At 42.9% G+C, this 23,223-nt stretch overlaps 1 protein-coding gene across 6 annotated transcripts; it reads left to right on the top strand.

Moving 5' to 3' along the window:
- The first annotated feature begins 219 nt into the window (after nucleotides 1-219).
- On the top strand, nucleotides 220-23,185 carry LOC118324216 (segment polarity protein dishevelled homolog DVL-1-like). 6 transcript variants are annotated; one of them, XR_004796548.1, is made up of 16 exons: nucleotides 220-661; nucleotides 5,434-5,503; nucleotides 7,852-7,973; nucleotides 10,573-10,691; nucleotides 14,425-14,563; nucleotides 15,369-15,462; nucleotides 15,623-15,692; nucleotides 15,806-15,945; nucleotides 16,444-16,520; nucleotides 17,200-17,267; nucleotides 17,433-17,783; nucleotides 18,419-18,586; nucleotides 18,702-18,917; nucleotides 19,171-19,220; nucleotides 19,999-20,037; nucleotides 21,102-21,225. XR_004796548.1 is itself a non-coding variant. In XM_035656430.1 (15 exons), exons 1-14 carry the CDS (start codon nucleotides 492-494, stop codon nucleotides 20,001-20,003), a joined length of 1,809 nt encoding a protein of 602 aa, XP_035512323.1. In that variant the 5' UTR covers nucleotides 220-491; the 3' UTR covers nucleotides 20,004-20,037; nucleotides 21,102-21,224. The 6 variants fall into 6 exon arrangements, 5 of the variants coding, with proteins under 5 accessions (XP_035512323.1, XP_035512322.1, XP_035512319.1 ...); XM_035656430.1 differs by lacking the exon at nucleotides 19,171-19,220 and having other exon boundaries at nucleotides 21,102-21,224; XM_035656429.1 differs by lacking the exon at nucleotides 19,999-20,037 and having other exon boundaries at nucleotides 21,102-21,201.
- The last annotated feature ends 38 nt before the right edge of the window (nucleotides 23,186-23,223 follow it).

Genomic DNA, 23,223 nt, shown 5'->3' with positions numbered 1-23,223 from the left:
AGCAGCATACAGGCTTCATAAAGCCAGTCCACTTCCTCTTTGTTCCATGTTTTGCCTGTACAGTAGGCCGTACAGTAGGAGTGCGTTGTATAAGACGGCCATATGGGCCTGCGCACAGCCCAGACACGCCACTAGATGACAGCACTGTCTAACCAATTAGCCTAGCTTGTAAAAAAAAAAAAAAAAGCAATATTCCCAACACCATATCGCAAGGATGTGGACTGTCCCTTCCTGTTTTAGTGCCGAGAGAGCCACCGTACCGACTCACAGCGGAGCAGGAATACAGGCACTCATAACGCGATTATGTCTGGATTGTCGCTGTGTTGGTCAAACACACGGAGCTGTATTTTCCATCGTGGGTTATGCTGGTTTATATATTAGGGAATGCTGTTATGTTATTCTACGGGTTGCTGGTAACATAGCAGGCCTGTTTATTGCGCTGCCAACCCTTGTTCCTTTCCTGTGTCAATGATTGTCCTCCCCTCACTCTCATGGCGGAGACTAAAATAATATATCACATAGACGAGGAGGAGACTCCTTATCTGGTCAAACTGTCCGTTTCTCCAGAGAAAGTCACCCTAGCGGATTTTAAAAATGTCCTCAACAATCGACCGGTCAATAGCTACAAATTCTTCTTCAAATCGATGGACCAGGATTTTGGGTGAGTGGCCACCGTCTGTGATTATTATTAGCCCGTTCGTCTGGCTCACTTGCTGTTTATTATCGCTTTGTAGTATGTATACAAAAGCTTATTACTAGGCCGTGATAGGCAACATCAGGCGATGCTGGCTGCAACATTGTTACATGTGTGCAAACTATAGTGCCATGTCTGTTTCCGTGCTCCTGGCACCTGCTCATTATTACAGGCTATCCTGTGCGCAGTGGAGGAGACACATGAGTGTTTGAAGTGATACCAGATCTGTCCAGAGCCCTAATGACGCAGCCCTGCATGTATTACACAGAGCCAGACCCCTGCTCCCCCCCTTATTAGTGTCAATATATTAACCCACATTAGTGTCAGTGTATTATCCGTGTGGAATATAAACGCGAGAGCCATGTTGACGAGGCGTCCACATGTTCCAAGTCCTCAGGTTTTATATTGTTTTGGTTTTGGTTGTGCCAGATTGTTTGTGGTTATGTGTTTGTCAGGATCATTTCACAAAAGGTTATCATTTTGTGTTTTCTTAATTTATACCTTATTGTAGCCCATGAAGTTCTTACACAGACACACACACACACACAATGGATGGCAGGTGAATCCCAATGGAGTGTGACAAGCACAAGCCAGGGTTGTGACTATTAGCTATGCAATCACCTTTTTTATTTAATTGCCCCAGAGGAGGAGATCTCAAACCTCCATCCTCATAACCTTGTTTTTCTAATGATCTTTCTATTATCCCGTGTTATTACAGTAATGCCTGTTTGTTTTCCTGATTATTACATGTAGGTTAAATAATGTGGAAACAGAGAATGGGCAGTTATTTGCCGTCTCATCGCACAGTCCACTGATTATTTGGTCAGGTATATGGACATATAATATACAGTATTGTCAAGATTAAAATAATGATTCAACCTACAGTCATATATATTTTAACCCATCATGTTATAGCATTTGTTATGGAAAAAAAATTGATTTTCAGATTTTTACTGTCACTCCTTTTTTTAATTTTCATGTTGAATTTTACCACAGAAAGTCACAGGAACTACCTCCTATATCCACTGGATTCTGGACTTTATAAATAATAGAAATATTTCCTCCCTTTTTCTCTCTCTCTTCCTCTCTTGTAATCCCATCCTGATTTTCAGGAGTTTGCACCAGGTCTACAAAGCTCTTCAGCTCTCGGTCAGCAAGATCTACTTGTATCAGGTCCCTGCTGAGGATGACATATTTGTGTCAGTGCCTGTTTCTCATTCCAGTCTGAACAGTCATACATGGGCCCACACACATCAATATCTAGCACTGTAATCAGAAAACATGATTGGAGGAAATGCAGAGGCAGGCAGTGTGTATAGAGCAGAACGTCATACATTTCCACCGCAGCCTGACCTTGTGAGGGAAACTGGCTCTTCCTGGTGGCAGGCTAGGCTTGGTGCGCCGCTTTGTCCCCAGCCCCGGCTTCCTGCCTCTGTTGCACTGCAGGCCGGGCTGCTCACTGGGCCTCAGGTGATCGACAAGCAGATTATGGAAACAAACAAAAGCATGTTTGCTTTCGCCACATGGAGACGTGGCTCCGTGTTGCTGAACACACCGCTACAGTAGGCCAACCGGCTCTTGAATGTGCATCAACAAAGCTTGTTAGATTATGTTGTGAACTGGACATTGTTAAATGACTATGTTTTCACATAGAGCTGTTACACACAGATTATAAACGCGTCTCCATCAGCATCTCTGCCTTTGAGTTAAGGTTGAGTATTCAGTCTCTGTGAGTGCCGTATGGTACTGGCACAGTATGGAAGCAAAGCCAGTCAAAGGCACAGAGGATAGCAGCGCTTTGTGGTAGCCATGCTGGCTGTACTGCAAACACAGAGACAGTATGGCTGCTGGAGAATTAGCTAGGGAGGAATAAGACTGCTGAGCAGAGAGGGAAAACATCAAATCCCTTGCAGTTATAGACAGTGTTTGAAATGTAAATGAGCAGTCAGTGCAAGGTCCTCTGTAGTAGACCTCCTGCTGTGCAGGAAAAACCAGCCATTTTCTTAAGGGATTGCTGAACTACATTTGTGCTGGCTAAATCAGCCCTTTAAGCAATGGCCACACAAATTTGATAAATGGTTTGTCCCCACAACGCCTCAGCTTACCGCAGTGAACAAGTCATGTCAGTTTTCTTTGGAATCGTGTGGAATACACGTAACCATGGGCTGTGGCATTTCACACAACGGAAGACAGCAAATTAAACGATGAATGTGCTCTGTGCACATTTCATACCTCAGTTTTTTCCCCCCATAATATTAATTTATTCATCAATATTCATAAGACAGGAAACTAATTGAGGCTGGGTTGTTTTGAAGCAACCCACTTGGCTTTTTCGGCTTTTTTCAAGGTGATGATATGGCGTTTTGTCATTGCCACTGGTGGTGAGTGGGTTTGAGACCTCACTATAATGCAAGTCACAGAGGCACTCTGGAGCTGAGGAAGCAGCCAAGCTGAAGGTCTGAAAGAAACAGTCTTGTTTGTGCCTTACAAAATAGGGGGGCTGGTAGGGGAATCTTTCTTCTACTGAGGAAGTGATGCTAAGCCCCTGTAGGACAAAAATCTGCAGCTTTTTGCACAAATGCAACCCTTTCCTCACCTCGCTTGTTTTTGCTTTTTGAGGATTGTGAAGTTGAAGGTTATACTGCATTTGTGTGCCGCGGCATTAACAACAATGCTCCCACTGTGATTATACAATATTTGTCAAAATAGTGACATTATGAATGGAAAGGGAAGTAAAACATCTGACCTTTGTTATTGTGTTGCTGTGAAAATCACATGGTTACAGTACTATATGTGACATCACCGTATTCATGCTTTGTAGATGGTTAAAGTTGGTTAAATAATGAATTTATCTGTGTACTGAGTCACACTGTCTCACATTGAAGTTTATCTATTACTAATCTTATTTGACTACAAATATTTTGATGCCCTGTATATAATATCATTAGCATCAGCCCACCAAAGTCCTTAGATTGATGGCCGGGGTTGGCTGGCTTCTCTTGCCCCTGGTTTCTGGTTTAGGCTGTAGCTACCCAGCCCACCTCTGTCTCTCAAAGCATAAACAAACACGTCTAATCTTCCCCAGCTACACAAATATCCCCAGCAGTGGAATATTCAGCCATCACCAGGGTAAATCTTGTGTTATTATCCTGTGAAATCTGTTAAGACCTATTTAAGCTGTCTGCTGTATAAAGTCAGATCTGTGACAGCAGCCCACACCAGACACATGCTTCTCCAAACAGGGCATACGGTTTTTATGTGTGTGTATCCGTGTGTGTGTCTGTGCTTGTTAAGTGTTCAGGGTGGAACTAACACTGCTCCTGATATCAGATGGAAGCTGAAAAGCATGCAGGCCATGGGTATTTTACCGCATGTTAAAGACGTCATCGGTTGATGACTCGAACAGTTTCTTGGTTCTTTTGGTTTCATTTCTTATAACAGACAGAGACGTGTTTAAGGGGTTAATTGTCCATGCCATTTTTTTTGTTTTTTAAACTGTAAAAAAATCCTGTTACATTGGTGAACTGTGTGTGCGTACCATTCGAAAGAAGAAGCATTGCTGATATTGTATTTGTACCGGCCACTCCCACATCCTCACAAGTCACCTTACAGCTGGTAATGCAGCTCGAGAGAGAGGATGCAAACACTTCCTACCTAACAAGCAGCCGGCAGAGTCAGCCCTCACGTCCCTCCCTTTTCCTCCCTGAGGTGGAACAGGCCACAGCAGCAGACTCTGTGGTCGTCAGTTCCAGCCACAAGGCTACGTTATCTCCGTCCACCACTCCCAGCAATGCAGCTCCCACAGCAGCAGCGCACACAATAACACAACTGGCTTGGCTAATCATTTCAGTGGCAGGGAAGTTCTGGCAAACAAGAAGCGGAAAAATAAAAGCTGTAAAGTCACTGTCAGAGACACCCCTGCATAAAATCTTCTTAGGCTTCCCTGCTGCTCCAAAGTCGTGCCTCTCCCTTTTCATGCACCGTGTTCAAAGCCAAGAAGCTAATGTGAGATCTCCACCAAAGTCAACAGTCATAAAATATCAAGGTGTTTAAACCCATGTGTGTCAGTGTGTATGTAAGGTGTTTGCTGGCTCATCTCCTATACCCCTCAGCAAGCTCCAGGCTGGATCTATGTGACACGAGCCTAGCAGGTGTGGTGACTGATTGCTGCTGAACTGTGTCCCAGCAGGTCAAAGGGTAACTGGAAGGTATTTTTGTAGGGAATTTACAGCCAAAGATGAAGACACTAAGGGAGGCTCACACAGTAGATCACTCTATTAATACACACTCCTGTGCCTTTGACGCCCTGTTGTCGGAGCTCTGACACATTCCCACATCTATCTATCTATCTATTGGTCTATCTGTGAAAACATCCACACCTGCGCAGGGTTACTATTTGACCCATTCATTATTGATTTATGGCCCTATCCTTGCCAGGTTGAGCGGCTGTTATCACATTGTTGTGCGTAGTGTTACTGGACAGACTGCCATGAGGTCCATAAATGTGCTGATAGATACTCAGACTGAGAGTGTCATTGCTGCTGCTTCTCATTGAGCAAAAGCTGGTCAAAAGCCATGTAAAAAATGTGATTTACAAAAGCGTGAATGTCTCTCAGTATGTGCCAGCTAGGCAGGGAAGGGAAGTGTCTCCAGGCTGCACCGTGTTGTGTTGTTGAGTTGACTGTTGTGTCCTTCTTCTGGCCGGTTATCCTGACCGTATCTGTCTGCCTGTTCCCCAGGGTTGTCAAAGAAGAGATTTCTGATGACAACGCCAAGCTGCCCTGCTTCAACGGGAGAGTAGTGTCCTGGGTAAGTGAGATGTACAGTGCACCCGTGCTTACCTTCTCTCCTGTCTGTGCTGCCTCAGCTCTAACCAAAGATATGTGGAGCACTCATGGATCATGTAAATGTAGCCATATGACGCCTCCACAGAGCTTTTCAAACACTCTTCACCTTGCTCTCATTATTCTGCTGTATTGTATAGGTGCGAGTGATTCCATTAGATATTGAACTTAGCTTCTGTTACGAAATACAATCAGAGGTGGCTGAGTTGGACGTCTAAAACTGGAAATATCAGACCAACTAGTGTAACCTGGTGGTCAGTTATTCTATTGACTTGACTGTAGCATTATAGTGATTTGTAATTATGGAATATAAACAGTGCTGTTAGCCCAAGTTTCCCTATGGGACAATAAAGTATTTTAAATCGAATCAATCTGTCAGGATTTACAAATGAGGATTTATATCTTAATCATCGCTCTATCGAGCAGAAGAAACAGGTTATAGCTCTGGCTTTAAATATTGACAGGCTGCATATTAATCTACTTAGGCTTTTTGTCCTTTTTTACCAATCCACTATATAAATGTTATACTTTATTGATCTCTGTGGGGAAATTCATTATTTTTGCTTGCGTCCCTCCACAGGGAGGTCAGAGGTCAGACTCAGTGGTGGCTGTTGAGTTGCTAAGGAGTGTCTTGCTCAATATCACTTAAGCAGTGTCAATACTAATAACAGGGTTTGAAGCCTGTACTTGTGTTAAGGTGTTCTTCTCAATTCATTCACATTTGATTTAACAAAACATTTCACACACTACGGCAACCTTATGTCGGCAACGTGTAATGTAATTAGCAGGAGTACGCTGTTCTGTGATTTTAGGTGTATTTTGGTATTTTGGTTGCTGCAAATAATATGAACATCTTGTTTAAGTACTGCTATTGGCAATATCCACCATGTTACTAATTGGTATTGGATTTAAATCAATCAGCATTTCTTGGAGCTCCACAGTGATAAATCTTTACATCACTTGCTCCAACAGTTTTTATATGTAATGACTGTAAGCTAAATTTAGTTACTTTAGTCATTTTTCATGTGGTAAAACATTATTAAAAACTGAAAAATGAAAATGAACAAATCTTTGGGCATCCTTTATTTTTAAATTCAGGCTATGAAGGCAGATATTACTTAAGCTAATTCTTACGGTAAACAGAGTAGAGAAACCTTAGAAATGCTCTATTGTTTATGTGTCTGATTAGACACACATTAGAAATGTAAAATATGTAGGGTATGCACTGTATCAGCTCTGTGGCTGATACTGACCCTATTAAGTGGAGCAGTATCGACCAGAGAGGACTGATCCACATTAAATTCAGTTTCTTCATTTCATGTCAGTATAAAATGTTGTGTTTCCACTAACAGTTACATTCATTAGACACATCAAGTTGTCCACAACTCTACAGCAATCCCTGCCCTCATGTTATCTTACATAAAATAATTCCAATGAACTCCACACATTGTGGTGTACAGAATTTACATTTAAATTTGGGGAAAAGAGAGCACTAGAATCGGCTCAGGAATCAGTATTGGGAAAGAAAAACTCAGATCGATGCATACCTAAAAGTAGGGAGGTATTTTTCCTTAATAATACTGTCAAACACAGAAAAAATTTATTTTTTATAAAGCTGTTTTCCATAAACTCCAGAAACAGAGCTAAATTCATTTTCAGACAGAAAGCCAGTCAGCACACACCAGACACAGCACACAGACACAGAAGGTGATGGAAAATACAGAAATACTTTCAGTCTTTGAAATGGAGCAAAAGAAAAGTAGCCCACAGGGTTCATTTAAGAATCTAGTGACACCCTAGTGACACCTGTGAATCCCACAGCTCGCATTAGAATAATCATAGTCCATACAGTTGTTAGTCTTTCCACGGCTGCCTGCTTTAACTTTCATTATTCTGGCTCAGATGAAAGGAGAGTGGAGTTCTATCTATGGGTCATCGTACATCATCCTTTGTACTGACACTCAACTGAGTAAAAGCAGTGCAGTCTTTTAAGTTTCTGTGTCGCTTGCTGTGTTTCTCAAGTTGTTTATGCGTAGCCACCAGCCATCTCTAGGCCTCTTTGCAGCATCTCATTTCATAGTCTTCCCTCATGTGTACTTGCACACAAGATGTGCCTGTCTCTGGTGCCAACATCAGTGTGTTCATCTTTGAGTGTCGCAGAGTATGTGTTGAGGTTGTTTTTGATCTTCCCCTCCTCACAATGGAGCCTATATGATTCAACAAAATATTTATTATTGTTTGTGTTTCTCTTGGAGATGAATATGTCTGGTCTTGAACACATCTTTTCTTTTCTCCAATGTCTTTCTCTTTCAGTTGGTCCTGGCAGAGAGTGCCCACTCTGATGGAGGATCTCAGTGCACGGAGAGCCACCCCGAGCTGCCCCCTCCTCTGGAGAGAACAGGCGGCATTGGAGACTCACGGCCCCCCTCCTTCCAGTAAGTAGACTGATTACTGCCTGTCATATATGCACAATTACACACACACGGGGATGTAGGCAGATGTATTCAAGCACACAATCCTGTGCACTGGGTGACCTTTTTATTTCACAGCATGCCATATGGAATATGTGCTAATCAGAAAGATTTGTCATCATAGGATCGTATGGGAGGTGTAGGTGGTCTGTAAGCCTGTGTGTGAATTATGCCATGAAGTATGTGCTAAAGCTTGAGTGTGGGAACATGCATGGATGTGAGTATTTCTCCCACTAGTGTGTATGTTCCCTCCCGCCCACTCAACCATGGAGTAAGGTGTTAGTCCGCTCATCTATGTAAACATGATGCGTACGCTGCGAGTGCTGCTGATTCTTGAAATAGCCTTCATAGCATACACATCTTCAGGCGAATACTGGCACTCAGTGAGGCTCATTGTATTCAGTCACTAAGAGCATTCATCCATACTCGGTTAATAAAGGCATATGTGGCCCGAAAAAACACATTGGTGCCTAAAAGCTCAGAAATGGATTATTATTATTATTATTATTTTTTTTTTTTTTTTGACAGCCTGATGACTTTTACCTGAGCCCAGACTTTGATTTCAAACTGGCAGATTAGAGAATATCACTGCACTTGCTAAGGAGAAGTCCAACGCTAAATATAGCTAGAAGGGCTGGGGGCAATGGGGGCGAGGGTTGTTGCCATTATAGTGCTAGAGCAATATGGCTGAGGCTCTATATTGAGAACATGCAATCTGTCATGTCTCAGTGTATCTCTTTATCCAGTGTTTGACATCTCAGCTCGCTTTTGCCCTCTATGGACTGCTCCCTGCTGTTTGGCTGTCAGCTGTCCTGATGATTTTATTGTTCCCTGCCAGTTTTCACTGGGACTACTGCCACCTTGTGGAGAAAAACAACAGTGCGCCGGCCCCCTTACCCCACGTAATTTCCCCCGCCCCCACCCTCACTCTCCCTTTCTCTTTTCCTCTTTGAGTCAGACAGGCAGGCCTTTCTTTCAGGGAAACAGTGTGATGAATTCCCTATAGCGAACCTCCTCTCTTTCCGAAATGAATCCAGTCTTCCACCCTTTACCTCTGTCTGTAAATAGCTAGAATATTTTTACCACTTAATTTCTCTTTGTGCTTTATTCATGCATTTCATGTGTTTGTCGGCGTGAATGGCTCTATTTGATGAGCAAACAGAATAGGTGTTTTGGGCTGAGAATGGACACAACTGATGTGCCTCTGCCTGGTAATCCGGATTAACACACATTAAAAGCACCCATCTCCATTTCCCAAGAGGGAGGGGGAGGCGATTGGCAGAGAGGAGGGGAGGTCAGGTGGGGGGGTTGAAAAGGGGGTGGCATTTGTTCACAGCTGCAGTCTAGCGCCTTGGATAATCTCCCCCTGGATCAGCAGACCTGCCGCCAGCCTGACAGGCAGGGAGTCACCACCGCATCAATCATCACACTGCTTCCCAATCCCTACCGATAGAAATGCATCCAGACTATGCATCTTCGGTGATATTTGCATACATGCACTGACCTGCGCTGGTGAAGCCTGGCCCAGGTGCACCCATTAGTACTCCGTAGCAGAAGCGTGTAAGCATGCCTCATTGAGCACTTTATCCTGCTGAGTGAACACAGCAGACGCAGCATCCTGTCTGCTCTTGTGTTTTTAATTTGCATTGATCATCCTCACATCGTCGCTGAGGTGTGTGAGAACATTGTTTTTAAACCATTGCAGGGTGATGATTGTGTTTTTGTTCTGTTTATACTCTGATGATATCCACAGTGTATAAGCAGAACCAATGCGTTCAAAAGAGACACTGTTTGTATATGAGCACTGCCATGAATGTGCATGAATGCATGAATGCGCTTGCATGGAAGTGTGATTATTTATACAGGTGTAAGGTACATGTTGCACACATGCCTAAGTGTGTGTGACAGGCTGACAGGGTTGAGTAGAGTTCTCACCAGCTTCAGGTTTCTTAGGTGCCCGGTGGCTGTGTAAGTCCCTTAACCCTGGTGCCTGAGGCCACAGCGTCTCCAGCCCTCTGACAGAATAACAATCTGCCCTCCAGCCCCTCCATAACCCCCAGACTCCTCCTAGACCCCAAGTACACAGGCCAGCTTATTGCTCAGCCCACACCTGATCTACCACTTCTCACTTTTTTATGCAATCTGTCATTCTCCCCTCGCTGTCTCTCTTGCAATCATGCTCCAGGCACCATCTGGGCTTTCAATAGGTCTCATTAATGCCAGTATTGTCCAGAATGGCTCCCTCTCAGGGTATCTGGTCATTAATGACAGTTAGTGAAAAACACATCACATACCGCAGAACAATGAAACTGCTATTTTGACCAGGGGGATTGAATTCGAAACAGAGTCATAATATGAGTTGCATATTCCCCTAAGGCTGAATGGCAGGCAAACAGATATTATAACAGACAGGAGTATATTGTAGCTGGGGATTATGTTCAGGAGTGTTTCAGGTTGGCTAGAGAATTAATTTGAAAGACTTTTCTGTGAGAGAGACAGAGAGACTGTGTGTTTTGTCCATCATTATGAATCTGACTGAAGTTTTCCAATGTGTGTACTGCAGTGCCAATGCGGTGAGCAGTCGAGATGGCCTGGACACCGAGACGGGTACAGAGTCTCTCCTGAGCCACCGCAGAGAGCGAGAGAGAGAGCGGGCACGGAGGAGAGCTCGAGAAACTGAGCGTGAGTATTATCAGCCAGGAACAGATGGATCCTAAAAATGCAATTATCTTGTCATTTCGAAGTTATTACATTTCAGTGCCTCTCACTGAACTCTGAGCTGACTCTGCACAAGTCACTCACACACAAAAAGTGGACAGACAGCAGACATAGAAAAAAAAGGCCCTCAGGGATCACATGATGTCTGTTGAACTTTAGCTATGTGAGACCAAGAAACACATAGATATTCAAATTCTAAGAAGAGTGAAGAGAAAAAGTTCACTGTACGTCAAAGATTCTGGAATTCACTGTCTTTCTCAATAATTGTCTTTCTTCTGTTTCCTCTGTGTGGCTCAGGTTTATGGTCAGAGGGTGTTTTCCACTCGGTAGTCACACTCCAGTCTTGTACGATGATTATACCCTGTCAGAAGACACTAGTGTTTTGTGAAATATCAGAGGAAAGTCTTTTGCAGCAACCATCTACAGGCTACTCGGAAAATAAACTTTTAGAATCCTGATTTTGAAAGCCCCCGAGAAGCATTATCAAGTGCGAACACATCTGCTTTACTGTTTTGACATTTGGCCGCAGCAATTTTTATTGAAATCACTTTGATGGGAGAAGGATGGCTTTCTTCCTGCTCCTTCAAAAGAGCTGCTCTCCTTTACAGGCTCAATGTTTTTAATTTGAGAGCCTGCCAGGCAACATCACACGTCTGCGCTGTCCACAACAGAGAACAGGGTATACTGGTGGTGCAGGAAAAGGTGTGTTCTGTTATTAGCACAATCATACTTGAAATATTTTTAGATATCCGCTTTATTCTATTCCTGCCCTCGCCACACTGACATTTTGGAGGAATTAGTTGTTTTTATGGCAGGAAGTAATAAATCAGCAGCTTCTGATGCTTGCAGTCTGCTGTTTGACTCACAGCAAAGCCAGTTGTTTCTTACTTTCTCTCCCTGTCTCTGTTTCTCCTCCCCTTGTCCTATCTTCACAGCAAGCCTGGCTCTTTGCATCCTGCGCTCCAGGCTCATTATGCAATTAGTAGCACAGAATACAGCATCAGGTTGAGGTTGCAGGAAGAGCTGCAACAGTCTCGAATGCTGGAATCAAATTTAGCTATATCCTAGCAGAATAACTGCATAATCATCTCCATTGATATCACTATTCCCATGCATCTGTGACAGTGTTGTTGACTTGGCAACATTTTGTTGGTGCTCACCACATCAGATCCACTGCTGCTAACTGCCAACTGCACATCTGTTCTGTGCGTGATGTGGAAATACCTCAAGCCTAATGTAGTTTGTGTCTGTCCTCCATCTTCCTCTGTGTTTACTGACCTCGACACTATCATACAGAAGACAGAAAGTAGAGAATTACTATTTCTCCCTTTCTTTCTCTCTCTCTCTCTCTCTCTCTCTCACACACACACACACACTTTCCTTGCTTGCTAGTTAGTTATCTCTAATTAAGTGAAACCGTCTGGGGAATTGGGTGGGTTGCTCTTGGTTTACCGGCAGTTTCATGGCTCATAGATCTAGCGAGTAAGACCCCACGTAATGCAATTCAATTGGGCTGTGTTGGCTCAGTGTCTGCTGTCACAGTCACGTGGCCTGCATGTAAAGACATATAAAGAAGGAGCAAGTAGCCCCGCCTCTTTACCTTGCAGCCTGCAGCATCAGCAGCAGCAGGAATTCCCCTGTCACCTTATACACACGCTCCAAGTGATTTTGTCTCGGTGTGAATGCCAGTTGCTTTACAGCAATCAGTTAAATTGTTCAGCCCTGGTAAACATATCCCTTCTTATTATCTGTCTGTGCCGTGGCGTTTGAGAATGAATGGATGAAAAATGCGGCAGTTGAACATTTTAGGAGGGTTAACAGGTGTTCAGGAGTTATGGAATATGACCTCCTTCAAGGCCGCCAGGTGCTCTGCATCTTAACCTGTTGTAAGACAAGACTCTAATATTCAGTTATTGCATTGTAGCAGAAACATTTAATACCCACAAGGAGAAAAAAGCATTGCCATTGCATTAAACATCATGCTGCTGGGATTTAAGGTTGAGGTCAAAGAAGACAGGCTAAGCCAAAGCACTTATGCTTGTATTAAAGTATTAACACAAAGCACAAAAGCAGCTGGTGAAACTGTCCTCCGTAATGAAAAGTGTCTTAAAATCCTTTTTTGTGATTCGATGCTGCTGAACGCATTTGGGCTTTCAGTAACCTGATGGTGTTTTTTACTTGAGGCATAGATGGGACAGGACATCATCCGAAATCCCATATTATCTCTGTTTTGGAGAAATCTGTCATCTGATTGGTCAGAGACAGATTAGCAGTCATTCTATAGTTGCGTGCCATGGGAGGGAGGGAGGGAGGGAGGAGGCAATACTTTCTCCTGACTCTCAGCTCAGTTTATCTGTGCATCGGCTGAAGGTACGCTGCCGGCTGTGGTGAGAGGGATCTTTTGTGTTATGTCTGTTATTGATATTTCACATTTAAATAATGTTGAATATGCAAGTGATTAGATTTTGTAGTTACTTTAATGCGGTGGGCGAGAGAGGAGAGAGATTTATTGAACTTGTAAGCTTATAAGATGATGTTGTTTATGTAATGATAACCCACCAGTAGATAAATGACCAGTTTTAACTGTTAAGCATTGATTTTATGTGATGAGTGCATTATTTATCTATTGTAGGATCATTGTTCACAAGAAGTAGAGAATGTATGATTTTTTTCAACGAGCTTATTTCACAACTCTTTTGAAAAGGTCATGGTTGTGTCCGAAGTTTCACATCTAGTCAAAAATGGACTCACTTCTTGTTTTCTTACTGCACACTCTCCACATAGGATCTTTATTCTTATTCCATATTTTTGTCACTGCCTCTATTGTAGATAAGCTGTGAAGCCTGTCTGCAGCCAGCCGGTGGGCAGTCTGGGCGTCTGGGGCTCAGGCTGGGTTTTAGAGAGCGTCTAGCACAGACGGAGCAAAGCACAAAGACACAGATTTCAGTCTGGCTTGGTGAACCTGCACACTTGTTCTTTTTTTTTCTCTTCTCTGGTGTGGCAGTCCTCTGAGCGTGGGAGGAAATATGTTTGAGTGAATCCTGACAGTGGATGTCCCTCTGCTGATTGAGTGCTTATGTGCAGTAGCTCAGCTTTCATAAAATCACCTTCTGGGCGGAGCTAGCCATGGGAACAACCACATTACTGGAATGTTTTGCTTGCTCTCGGCGAATACGCTGGCTACCACGCCCTCTTCGATATATCAGCCCTTTCCAGCCAATCCGCTGTTACCCTGAGACAGCACCACCTCACTGGCCATGTACGTATGGAGATGGACAGAATGGTCGTACACTACTGGGAATTGTGAGAGTGGATTTATGTAGAGCTTTGTAAAGTAAAGCAATGTATTAAAGATAAATCTCAAGCTGTAACTCAAGTTTGTATGATTACTTTTCCCTTTTTAATATTTATTTGTAATTCCTGTACTCTACTGTAAGGTCTGGCTGAAATTAAGTTCTGCTTTTCAGTTCATATTTCCAATAATGCTAAAGTCACCCAGCAGTATCAGAGATTAAGGCCCCTCTGTTGTTTCCATCCCTGTTGCTCAGATAACTGTGATCTTTTCCCAGTTCCACCATTCTCACTAACAATGACTTTCCTCTCCTCCTGGATGATCCCTCTCGTTCTGATCTGACCCCTCGACGAGCAACATGACCTCCCGCCTGACTCACTGCTGCTTTGCTCTTTCTCTCTTCAGTCCCTCGCATCAATGGTCACTCAAAATCAGAGCGCACTGCAAGGGACTCAGCGATGGGTTATGACAGCGCGTCAGTAATGAGCAGCGAGCTGGAGTCCAGCTCATTTGTTGACAGTGAGGAAGACGAGGATGCTAGCAGGTAATATTCTACCTCACATCAAAATGTATTTCTGCTCTATCCAGATAATCAGTAGTTTTTGTTTGTTTCTCAAACCATCTGTTGTGTTTAATAAAAAGGATTTAATAAAAACCATAAAATGTTTTCCAACCATGTTTCACCTGACACCTGATATATTTTAAATTTGTTGTGGCTAGGGCTGCAACTACCTGTTATTTTAGTTATTAGTTAATTTATTGTTTTTCTGTATTAATCACAAAATGTCAGAATTTATTGAAAAATGCCTGTCACAATTTCCCAGAACCCAACGAGATATAAAACACATAAAGAGCAGAAAACACTCACATTTGTGATGCTTGAATAAGCAAATGTTTTTGCTTAATAAATGACCCAAATGACCGGTGATGCAAAATTTTCTTTCATTTAACAAATTGATTTATCAATTAATTGTTTCAGCTCTAGTCGTGGCTGATCCACCAGCAACTCAGGCTGGACCTACTTTAAATCACAATCAGCTACATAAGTCAGTCATATTAAGATAAATACAGATGACCAAATACCAGCATTGTCAGCATTTTTCAAGGCAATTTACAGAGGATGTGTGTTGTGGATGCAACATGCAAGGGACAATAGGCTTCTGTAATGTACAATGCTATTGTATTTACAGCAGATGTTTTATTTTCTTTTATCTTCTGTACATCCCACAGTCATTTCTGCACAGTCCCCATAGTAGATAGTCCTCGTATTATTTTTCCTTCTTATTCTATCCTATCTTTGTCTTTCTTTCTTTCCATTTAATTATTTTCTCTCTCTCCCTGTGTTTCAGGCTCAGTAGCTCCACTGAACAGAGTTCCTCTTCACAGCTGATGCGCAGACATAAGCGACGCCGACGGAGGCACAAAGTGGCCAAAATAGACCGGGTGAGCGCCTCAAAGACACATCACTGCTCCTGCTGAAATTGAAATTGTCACTGAACATGAGACACAGATGAGATGGCTGATTGATATAGACTTCATGCCACTTTGACTATGTGTGATGTGCTTTGCTTATGGTATCCTCTTGCCTTGCCTACGTTTCCAGTCTTCATCCTTCAGCAGTATCACAGACTCCACCATGAGCCTCAACATCATCACCGTCACACTCAACATGGGTAAACCTGACACTTCCATAACTAGGATTTATTTATAAGTTTTAATGATTTGTCACTTTGTTTTCCAGACCTGATACTGTGCTCATACTCATTCCCTGCTTTTTCCCTGACAGAGAAGTACAACTTTTTGGGTATCAGTATTGTTGGTCAGAGTAATGACCGGGGAGACGGCGGCATTTACATCGGCTCTATCATGAAAGGAGGAGCTGTGGCTGCTGATGGACGAATAGAACCCGGAGACATGCTCCTCCAGGTACACCAGCAGTTGCCGCTGTTCGTACATTGTGAAAGCCTAACACAACACATAAGGAGATGACTGTAGTTCTGTCTGAGGTTTTGTGGCTAATTAACAACCTCAATGTTGTATTCACTTCCGTTACGAGGCTCTTTTGTAGAAGTTGTAATTCTGCCTCTCCTTTTCCTTCCTGTTATTGCCTCTCTTTTCATCTCTGTGCAGCAGAGCGCTACGGCTACACCCACTATGAAACACACGAGGACTGATTAAAAGTTGCTGTTGCCCCAACATTCACAATATAGTTTTTATTTTGACTGTTTCCCATTGAAAGCAGCTTAGGATTTCCAGGCATCTAAAGGTCTAAGAGCACTTCAAAGATGAATGTGCACAGTACAAGCGCATAAACACATCTGAGCCCTCTCAAAATAATATTTTTCTCATGAAAACACATTGTATAATAATGGAATGTTATTTGATATAATTAGCCAATTATACATTTTGCTGTCTTTCAACCAGGTGAATGACGTAAACTTTGAGAACATGAGCAATGATGACGCTGTGAGGATCCTCAGAGAGATTGTTTCCAAAACTGGGTAAGAACATACAGCTGGCTCAGACCAACCACGGAGCATTGTGGGTATTTAACTCTCTGCTGCAGAAGATTATCACATTGAAAGCATAACTTACTGTATGTAGGGTGTAATCTTACACTTCAGACTAAAGCGTAAATCTGATGGGGTGCCGTTTGAGTATTCAAAGGATTTAAAGAATTAAAGGAAAGCCTATTGAGAAAATCATGACTCTAAAATACAAGCATATCCCTACAGTTTATCCATTGTTTCCAAAACAACATGTTTATTGCTACAGTAGATTTGGGGACTTTTTCTAAAAGAATACATTTGACTTTCTGAGCTGGTATCAGCCACCGTCCTGCCTCTGTATCCTGATAGTTACACCAGTTTAGAGAGAGCTTTTATAGCTATACACACATTTTTTACAGTTTGAATATGCAGATTAAACTGTGGTGTCATTTAGTGACTTGTGGTGACTGGAATACTTTCCACCAAAAAACACTGACTGACTCACTGACCTCTGAGCTGATGATTAAAACAGTAGAACCGATAGATGTCAGCAGTTTCAAATCTGACAGCAGTGATAAAGTAATGTAGTCAGTGAAGTGTGGTGGACAGTAAACTCCTGTTTGTTGTACTTGGCTTCACCAAACTTTTGTGCTGTCTATTTACATTGATTTTTAATTTGCTTCTTCTCCAGTCCTATTAGTCTTACTGTTGCCAAATGTTGGGACCCGTCTCCACGAAGCTACTTCACCATTCCTCGTGGTAAGACAGGCACTAGTGCTTTATTGCAATAATACATATCTAATTTTCATTAGAAATCATTATTTTTATTACATACAGAGCAATGTAAGTGATATCCCTGACCAGGATGATGTTTTACAGTTTGTATCTTTTCTCAAAGTTGCCTTATTTGTTTCATTTGTTCAGCTGAGCCAGTGAGACCCATTGACCCTGCAGCCTGGATTTCACACACCACCGCCCTGACAGGACCTTACCCACACTATGGTAAAGACAACCAACCACCTCCTCCATCACACACAATGAAACATCAATTCTGTGGTAATTATGATAACCTTACAACATTTAAAAAATTGAAAAGTTCTGCTTGTCAGTGTTTTCTCATAAACTCCTTTCCCATCCCAGAGTTTGATGACTTGCCTCTGTCTGCAAGTAAAACAGACATGGCCACCATCGTCAAAGTGATGCAGTTGCCTGACTCTGGCCTAGAGATTCGAGACAGGATGTGGTTGAAGATCACCATTGCCAACGCTGTCATTGGTGAGAAAATCTAAGCCTTGTGGTAACTCACAACACTAAAACCAAAACTCTGGTGTACAGCCAAGTAATTTACTGTGACTAGCATGTAGTTTGGAGAAATACACAGATCTGTGTTGGATCTATATGCTATTCTGAACCTTGGTACTGACTATGAGCAATATTGGCCCAGTAACTCTTGAAAATAAACACTCAAAAAAGATGAATAAACAAAATGAATATGTTTATTTGCCTTTTTCTAAATAGTAAAAAGTTGAATTACAAAGGTGAAATTTAAAACGCAACTCTAAAAATAATAAGAATCTGTAATCACATATTTTTCTCAAATCCATCAAGTTATTTTTTTGAGACAGTTTATTGTTCCTAAATACAACAAACAGCCTCATTGATAGTTTAATTGTTTTTCTACCCACAAAGTATGAGGCCTGAAAAGAATCATGCATAACTGGGGCATTAACTCCACCAACTTTATTCAAAGTTCTTGCAACATTGTGCTGCTTGTCTACGTGTAACCACTGTGGTTGTTATGCATATTGACAGTATTTTTAGCATCTGTTCAACACATTAGAGCAGGAGTCTACATGTCCCTCTCTCTCTCTCTCTCTCTGTGTGTGTGTGTGTGTTTGTTGCTGTGTCAGGTGCTGACGTAGTGGACTGGCTTTACTCCAGAGTAGAAGGATTCAAGGACCGGAGAGATGCGAGGAAGTACGCGAGCAGTCTGCTGAAACATGGCTACCTGAGACACACCGTCAACAAAATCACCTTCTCCGAGCAGTGCTACTATACCTTCGGGGACCTCTGCCAAAGTACAGCCACTTCTCTCAATGTGTCAATCATGCAATTCCATGTGTATGGCTTTTTTATGAATAGGAGGATTGTACTAAATCTTTCCCTCTCTGGTTCTGTTTTCTCTCCAATAAGACATGGCATCACTCAATTTAAATGAGGGATCCAGCGGCGGAGGCTCTGAGCAGGACACTCTGGCACCGCTCCCTCCCACCAGCAACCCTTGGCCCCTGGGCGGCCAGCCATTCCCCTACCCTCCCTTTCCCTCCGCACCCCCCAGCTTCCCGCCAGGATACTCAGACCCTTGCCACAGTTTCCACAGTGGGAGTGCAGGCAGCCAACACAGCGAGGGTGAGCAATGAAAAGAAGGGGCAAAAAGGGCCTTTGAGTTTTCCATCAGCCTTTCATTAATTAATGTGATCATTTGACTCAACATGCAACATGACATTCTCCCTAATCTAAGTATTCCTGACATATGACATCAGTATTAATTCAAGTGTCTGACTCATGCTAATGTTAGCTTTTCTGGCTCACGAGGCAGGAAATGGACATTGGATTGCATTTTTCTTAATGTGTATTCTAAAACGCATCCTGTATTGTCAAGGTCAATCATGAGCATCTTGAGTCATGCAGCGGACAGCTCTGCAGTACTGGGTGTGTACACGCAAAAAAAAAAAATCTGATTACACATGTGATTACGAATCGCCAGCTTGAAATGATCAACACTGAGTCCATCGCTTTCCATCAGTTCTCGAATGATCTTTTGTTCTCATTTTGAATCAGAACGTGCTAGTGCTTTGTGTTGCTGCTGCATGGTTTTTGATAACTGCATTGAGGGAGAGTGGAGAACCAGGGGCGTGTGTACAGTACATAAATGGGTGGCTGTGATAGTGTGCTTGTAGTGTACATTTTAAACCAGACAGTCCAGACAGATAATGGTAAGTTACATGTTACCATCTATCAGTCTAATTTTCGTTGTTTTGAGTGATTCATCCAGACATCGTCATGTCTTGCTTTCTGCCGGTTGTCACTCTTTCAGTTGGTTTATCTGCAACCTTTGAAGCGTGGAAGGACAGAGATGACCAAGATAAGAATAGTCATGTTATGCATTTTGTATGAATTCAGTTTGTAGTTTTGTTTCTTTTGGCACTTCCAAACACGTATTCGTGTGTAATTATGTGTCTGCCTGCTTGTTTTAAAGAGTGCATGTGTGGGTTTTTTTTTGCATTTTCGAGGGGCAGTTTCTCCAAAACTTAAAGATTCTTTTAGTTGATGACAAGGACAAGACCAAAACCAGCCATAGGTGTAATATTAGGTATGACCATGCGGGCCAGATTTACAGTTGTAGGGTACATTAGGGAGTGCGGGAAGGGCTGAGCTAGGAGGTGTGTGTAATTCTGTTGTTCCCTCTGTTTCTGCTGGGCAACGGTAGACTGAAGGAGGAGGTAGTCCCAGGACACTGGGGGAACCGGTAAGCCTGCTAACCCCCTCTCCTCCTCTGATGCTCTCTTTCTCTTTACTCTCTCTATCTCACTGTGCATCCTCTTCATCTTATCCTATTCCTCCTCTCTATCTCTTGTGCTCAACCTTCTCCACCTATCATACTGTGGCTTTAAGGTTTTTTGTTTTTTTTATCTCCGCCAGTCCCGTGCGTCTCCCTTCGTCCGTGTGTATCTTGTGTGTGACTCTCCTGACAGTCCATTCTCCCTCTCTGCACCTCTGGGCATGCATTCGTACTGTGCTGGGAGGTGCATGATGCAGGATGATCACTCTGAGGCTTGTGCTATCATTCTCACTGATAGGGGGCAATCATGCACTACTTTACCCAGTACTGTTGGGCTCATTGCAGAAGAGGAGGCGTGGAATGTTTGATATTGCAACAGTGTGGTACACCTCTATCAGTATGACACCACCAGTGTGCATTACCGGCATTGACAAGTGACACCAAGCTACTTTTAAAACAAAATTCACAATGTTAATATAATAACTTTCTTGAACAAATCTCTTGTGTTGTTCTATATTATACACAAGGTGCTGTGTAGTAATGTCTTTCTGATGCAGGTGTATCATATTAACATTTATAATCTGTGAATATTTCAGTGTTTGTATGAATATCAGATGAAGCCCATGGTGTTAGCTGCTGCAGGTGGAACTTGGGGAAGGATCCTTTAAGATAATTATGTTTGCCCTTGACCGTTGACCCGTTTCGTCACACCTTAAACAAAGTGCCGTCATTTAATATTTAATGAATTTATTATTAATGTTAATAGTAATTTTACTGTGTATTGTACAAGAAGATCTTCACTTAACATGTTATGTGAAGTATAGTGTCTGTTGCAGTTCATGAAGGCTTCATTAAGCTTCATGATATATTTTGTTTAATGTGTGACCTGCCTTAATATTAATCAGTAGAAAAACCAGGTGGTCTAAATCAGCTGTAGCTGATGAGTTGGAGCTGCGGACTTTGTATTTGTTAAGTGTTCTTGTACTGTGGAAGGCCAAGCTTAAATGTCTGTGTTTTTTTTTCCTCACCAGGAAGCCGAAGCAGTGGATCCAACCCCAGCGCAGGCAAAGGTAGACGCTCCTCCCCACAGGAGAAGGGTCAAAGGTCAACATGCAGCGAATCAGAGCCCCGCGTCCGTGGAGGGAGGCGCGGTGATAGGTCCGCCAGCCAAATGAGCCATCACAGCCACACCGTCTCCAGTCACAGTCACACCAGATCAAGTCTCAGTCACAGTCAGTCACACAGGAGTCACTCTGTCTCACAGAACAGCCACCCGTCCTTCACCTACAGCCACGCCCCCTTCACCCAGCCGGGGCCAGGCTCATGTGCCCACAGCGACCGAAGCCATGCGTCCTCATACGGCCCCCCAGGCTTGCCTCCCCCTTATTGTCTGGCCCGTCTGGCCCCCAAGACCTCGGTCAGCAGCAGCACGCCCCCCGGAGCCCCTCCTGGGAGAGAGTTAGCAGCCGTTCCTCCTGAGCTCACCGCCAGTCGCCAGTCCTTCCAGCATGCTATGGGCAATCCCTGTGAGTTTTTTGTTGACATCATGTGACAGGACAGTGCCTTTAAAACGAATCGAGCACAAAACAATTCTCCCCAAACCCCTGTCAACCCCCGTCAACCCCCTCTCAATCCTTTGCCTCTGACTGTCACTAAGTTCAGAAGTGTACACACTGACTGGCCCTCTACGTACCCCCCTGCTATCCGTCTTTCCCTCTGATGTCTGAGCAAAGGAATACAGGCAGCAAGTGCACAACAGGAGATCGTCGTCTCACACACAAGCACGGATCCTCTGTGGCCGAATACCCTCTTTTGTATTGACGTGACGTGTACAGTTTGTGAAACGTGAGTGGTATTCAGTGTGGTGATTCTTTAAAGCTGCCACGCAGACATTCTTGGGAGTGTGTACCTTACCTAGGATATTTTCTGTTCTGCAAGACCTTTAAGCTGGCTGGGCCTGGATCTCAATCCCCCAGACCCAGACCGACAACTACAGCCCGCACTTAGGAACATTTCTCCGGGCCTAGAACTTGGAATTGTTCTCTTGACTTATATCTGTGCGTACTGATACAATTTAGCACGTTACACCAAACCTCTGGCCCCATTTCCTTTATACTGTGGCATTGCCACCGGCTTATTTAAGCTCTTACCTGCCAACTACTAAAACGCTAACCTTCACCAGTTCACGATCCGTGGATTTTTTCGACTTCATAAGGGAGGCCCTGTAGCCAGCCATTAGTTTAACTAGGCTGCATATTGCATGACTGTCTCAACTGCTTTAAAGAAAAGAAATTTTATTAATACATTTTGTTTAAAGTATTACCATTATTGGGGGGAGGATTTACCTCTTGCCAATGTTCTAAAGGAAGAATCCGTACACTGGATGATTTTTGTGATGTTATTTATGTGATCATGTTGCATTGATGGTGTCATACTTTGTCTACTGCGGCTGACTGACAGACAATCAGACATCACCCTTTGTGAATCAGTGGCCAGTTTCCACTGTCCTAGCTGTGCTTTGTCGAATGTATCATTATTAGGTATCAGTGATACCCTGACATCCATAACACATTTAAGTAAGCAAATCAACTTACAAACAGGATTGCAAACAGTGGACACCCACCACAGCTGTGAAAGCGAACGCAAAGAGTTAACATGAAATAAACCAGTTTGCCTCATTTCCTTCGTAGTGAGCGTGAGCTTGGATAAGAGTTAGTGCGATGAAAGCCAAAGCCTCACGTTGTGTGGTGGATATTTCTTAATAATGTAGGAGCTGTCAGTGATTTAGATCTCTTCATGATTATCATCTGGCACTTCTCATTTTACAACTTCAAAGTGACTTCAAGGGGAATCCTGGCCTTCAGATTCTGGTCTCCTTGCAAAACAATGGTAACCCCCTCTTGTATCTACCTAAAATATAGTTACAGGAGGGAAATAACCAACAGACACTAGTTTTTTGAGCACTTTTCCATTTTGTCTCTCCCTCCCTTTAGTATGAAACACTGTTTGCAATCAAAGCTTTCTTTTTAATTTTGTTTCTTTACAAAAGAAGAATAAATTGTACATAGAAATTTATTATATATATGAATAAAAATATATATGTTAAAAAAAAGTGTGCACTTTTCTCTCTTGTGTTTTTTAGCTGGACCACTA

The sequence above is a fragment of the Morone saxatilis genome, unplaced genomic scaffold, assembly GCF_004916995.1.
Source record: "Morone saxatilis isolate NCDOM2014 unplaced genomic scaffold, NCSU_SB_2.0 Contig15, whole genome shotgun sequence".
NCBI lineage: Eukaryota > Metazoa > Chordata > Actinopteri > Moronidae > Morone > Morone saxatilis.
Note: the sequence above shows the minus strand (reverse complement) of the source record. Positions and strands in the feature narration are given on the sequence as shown.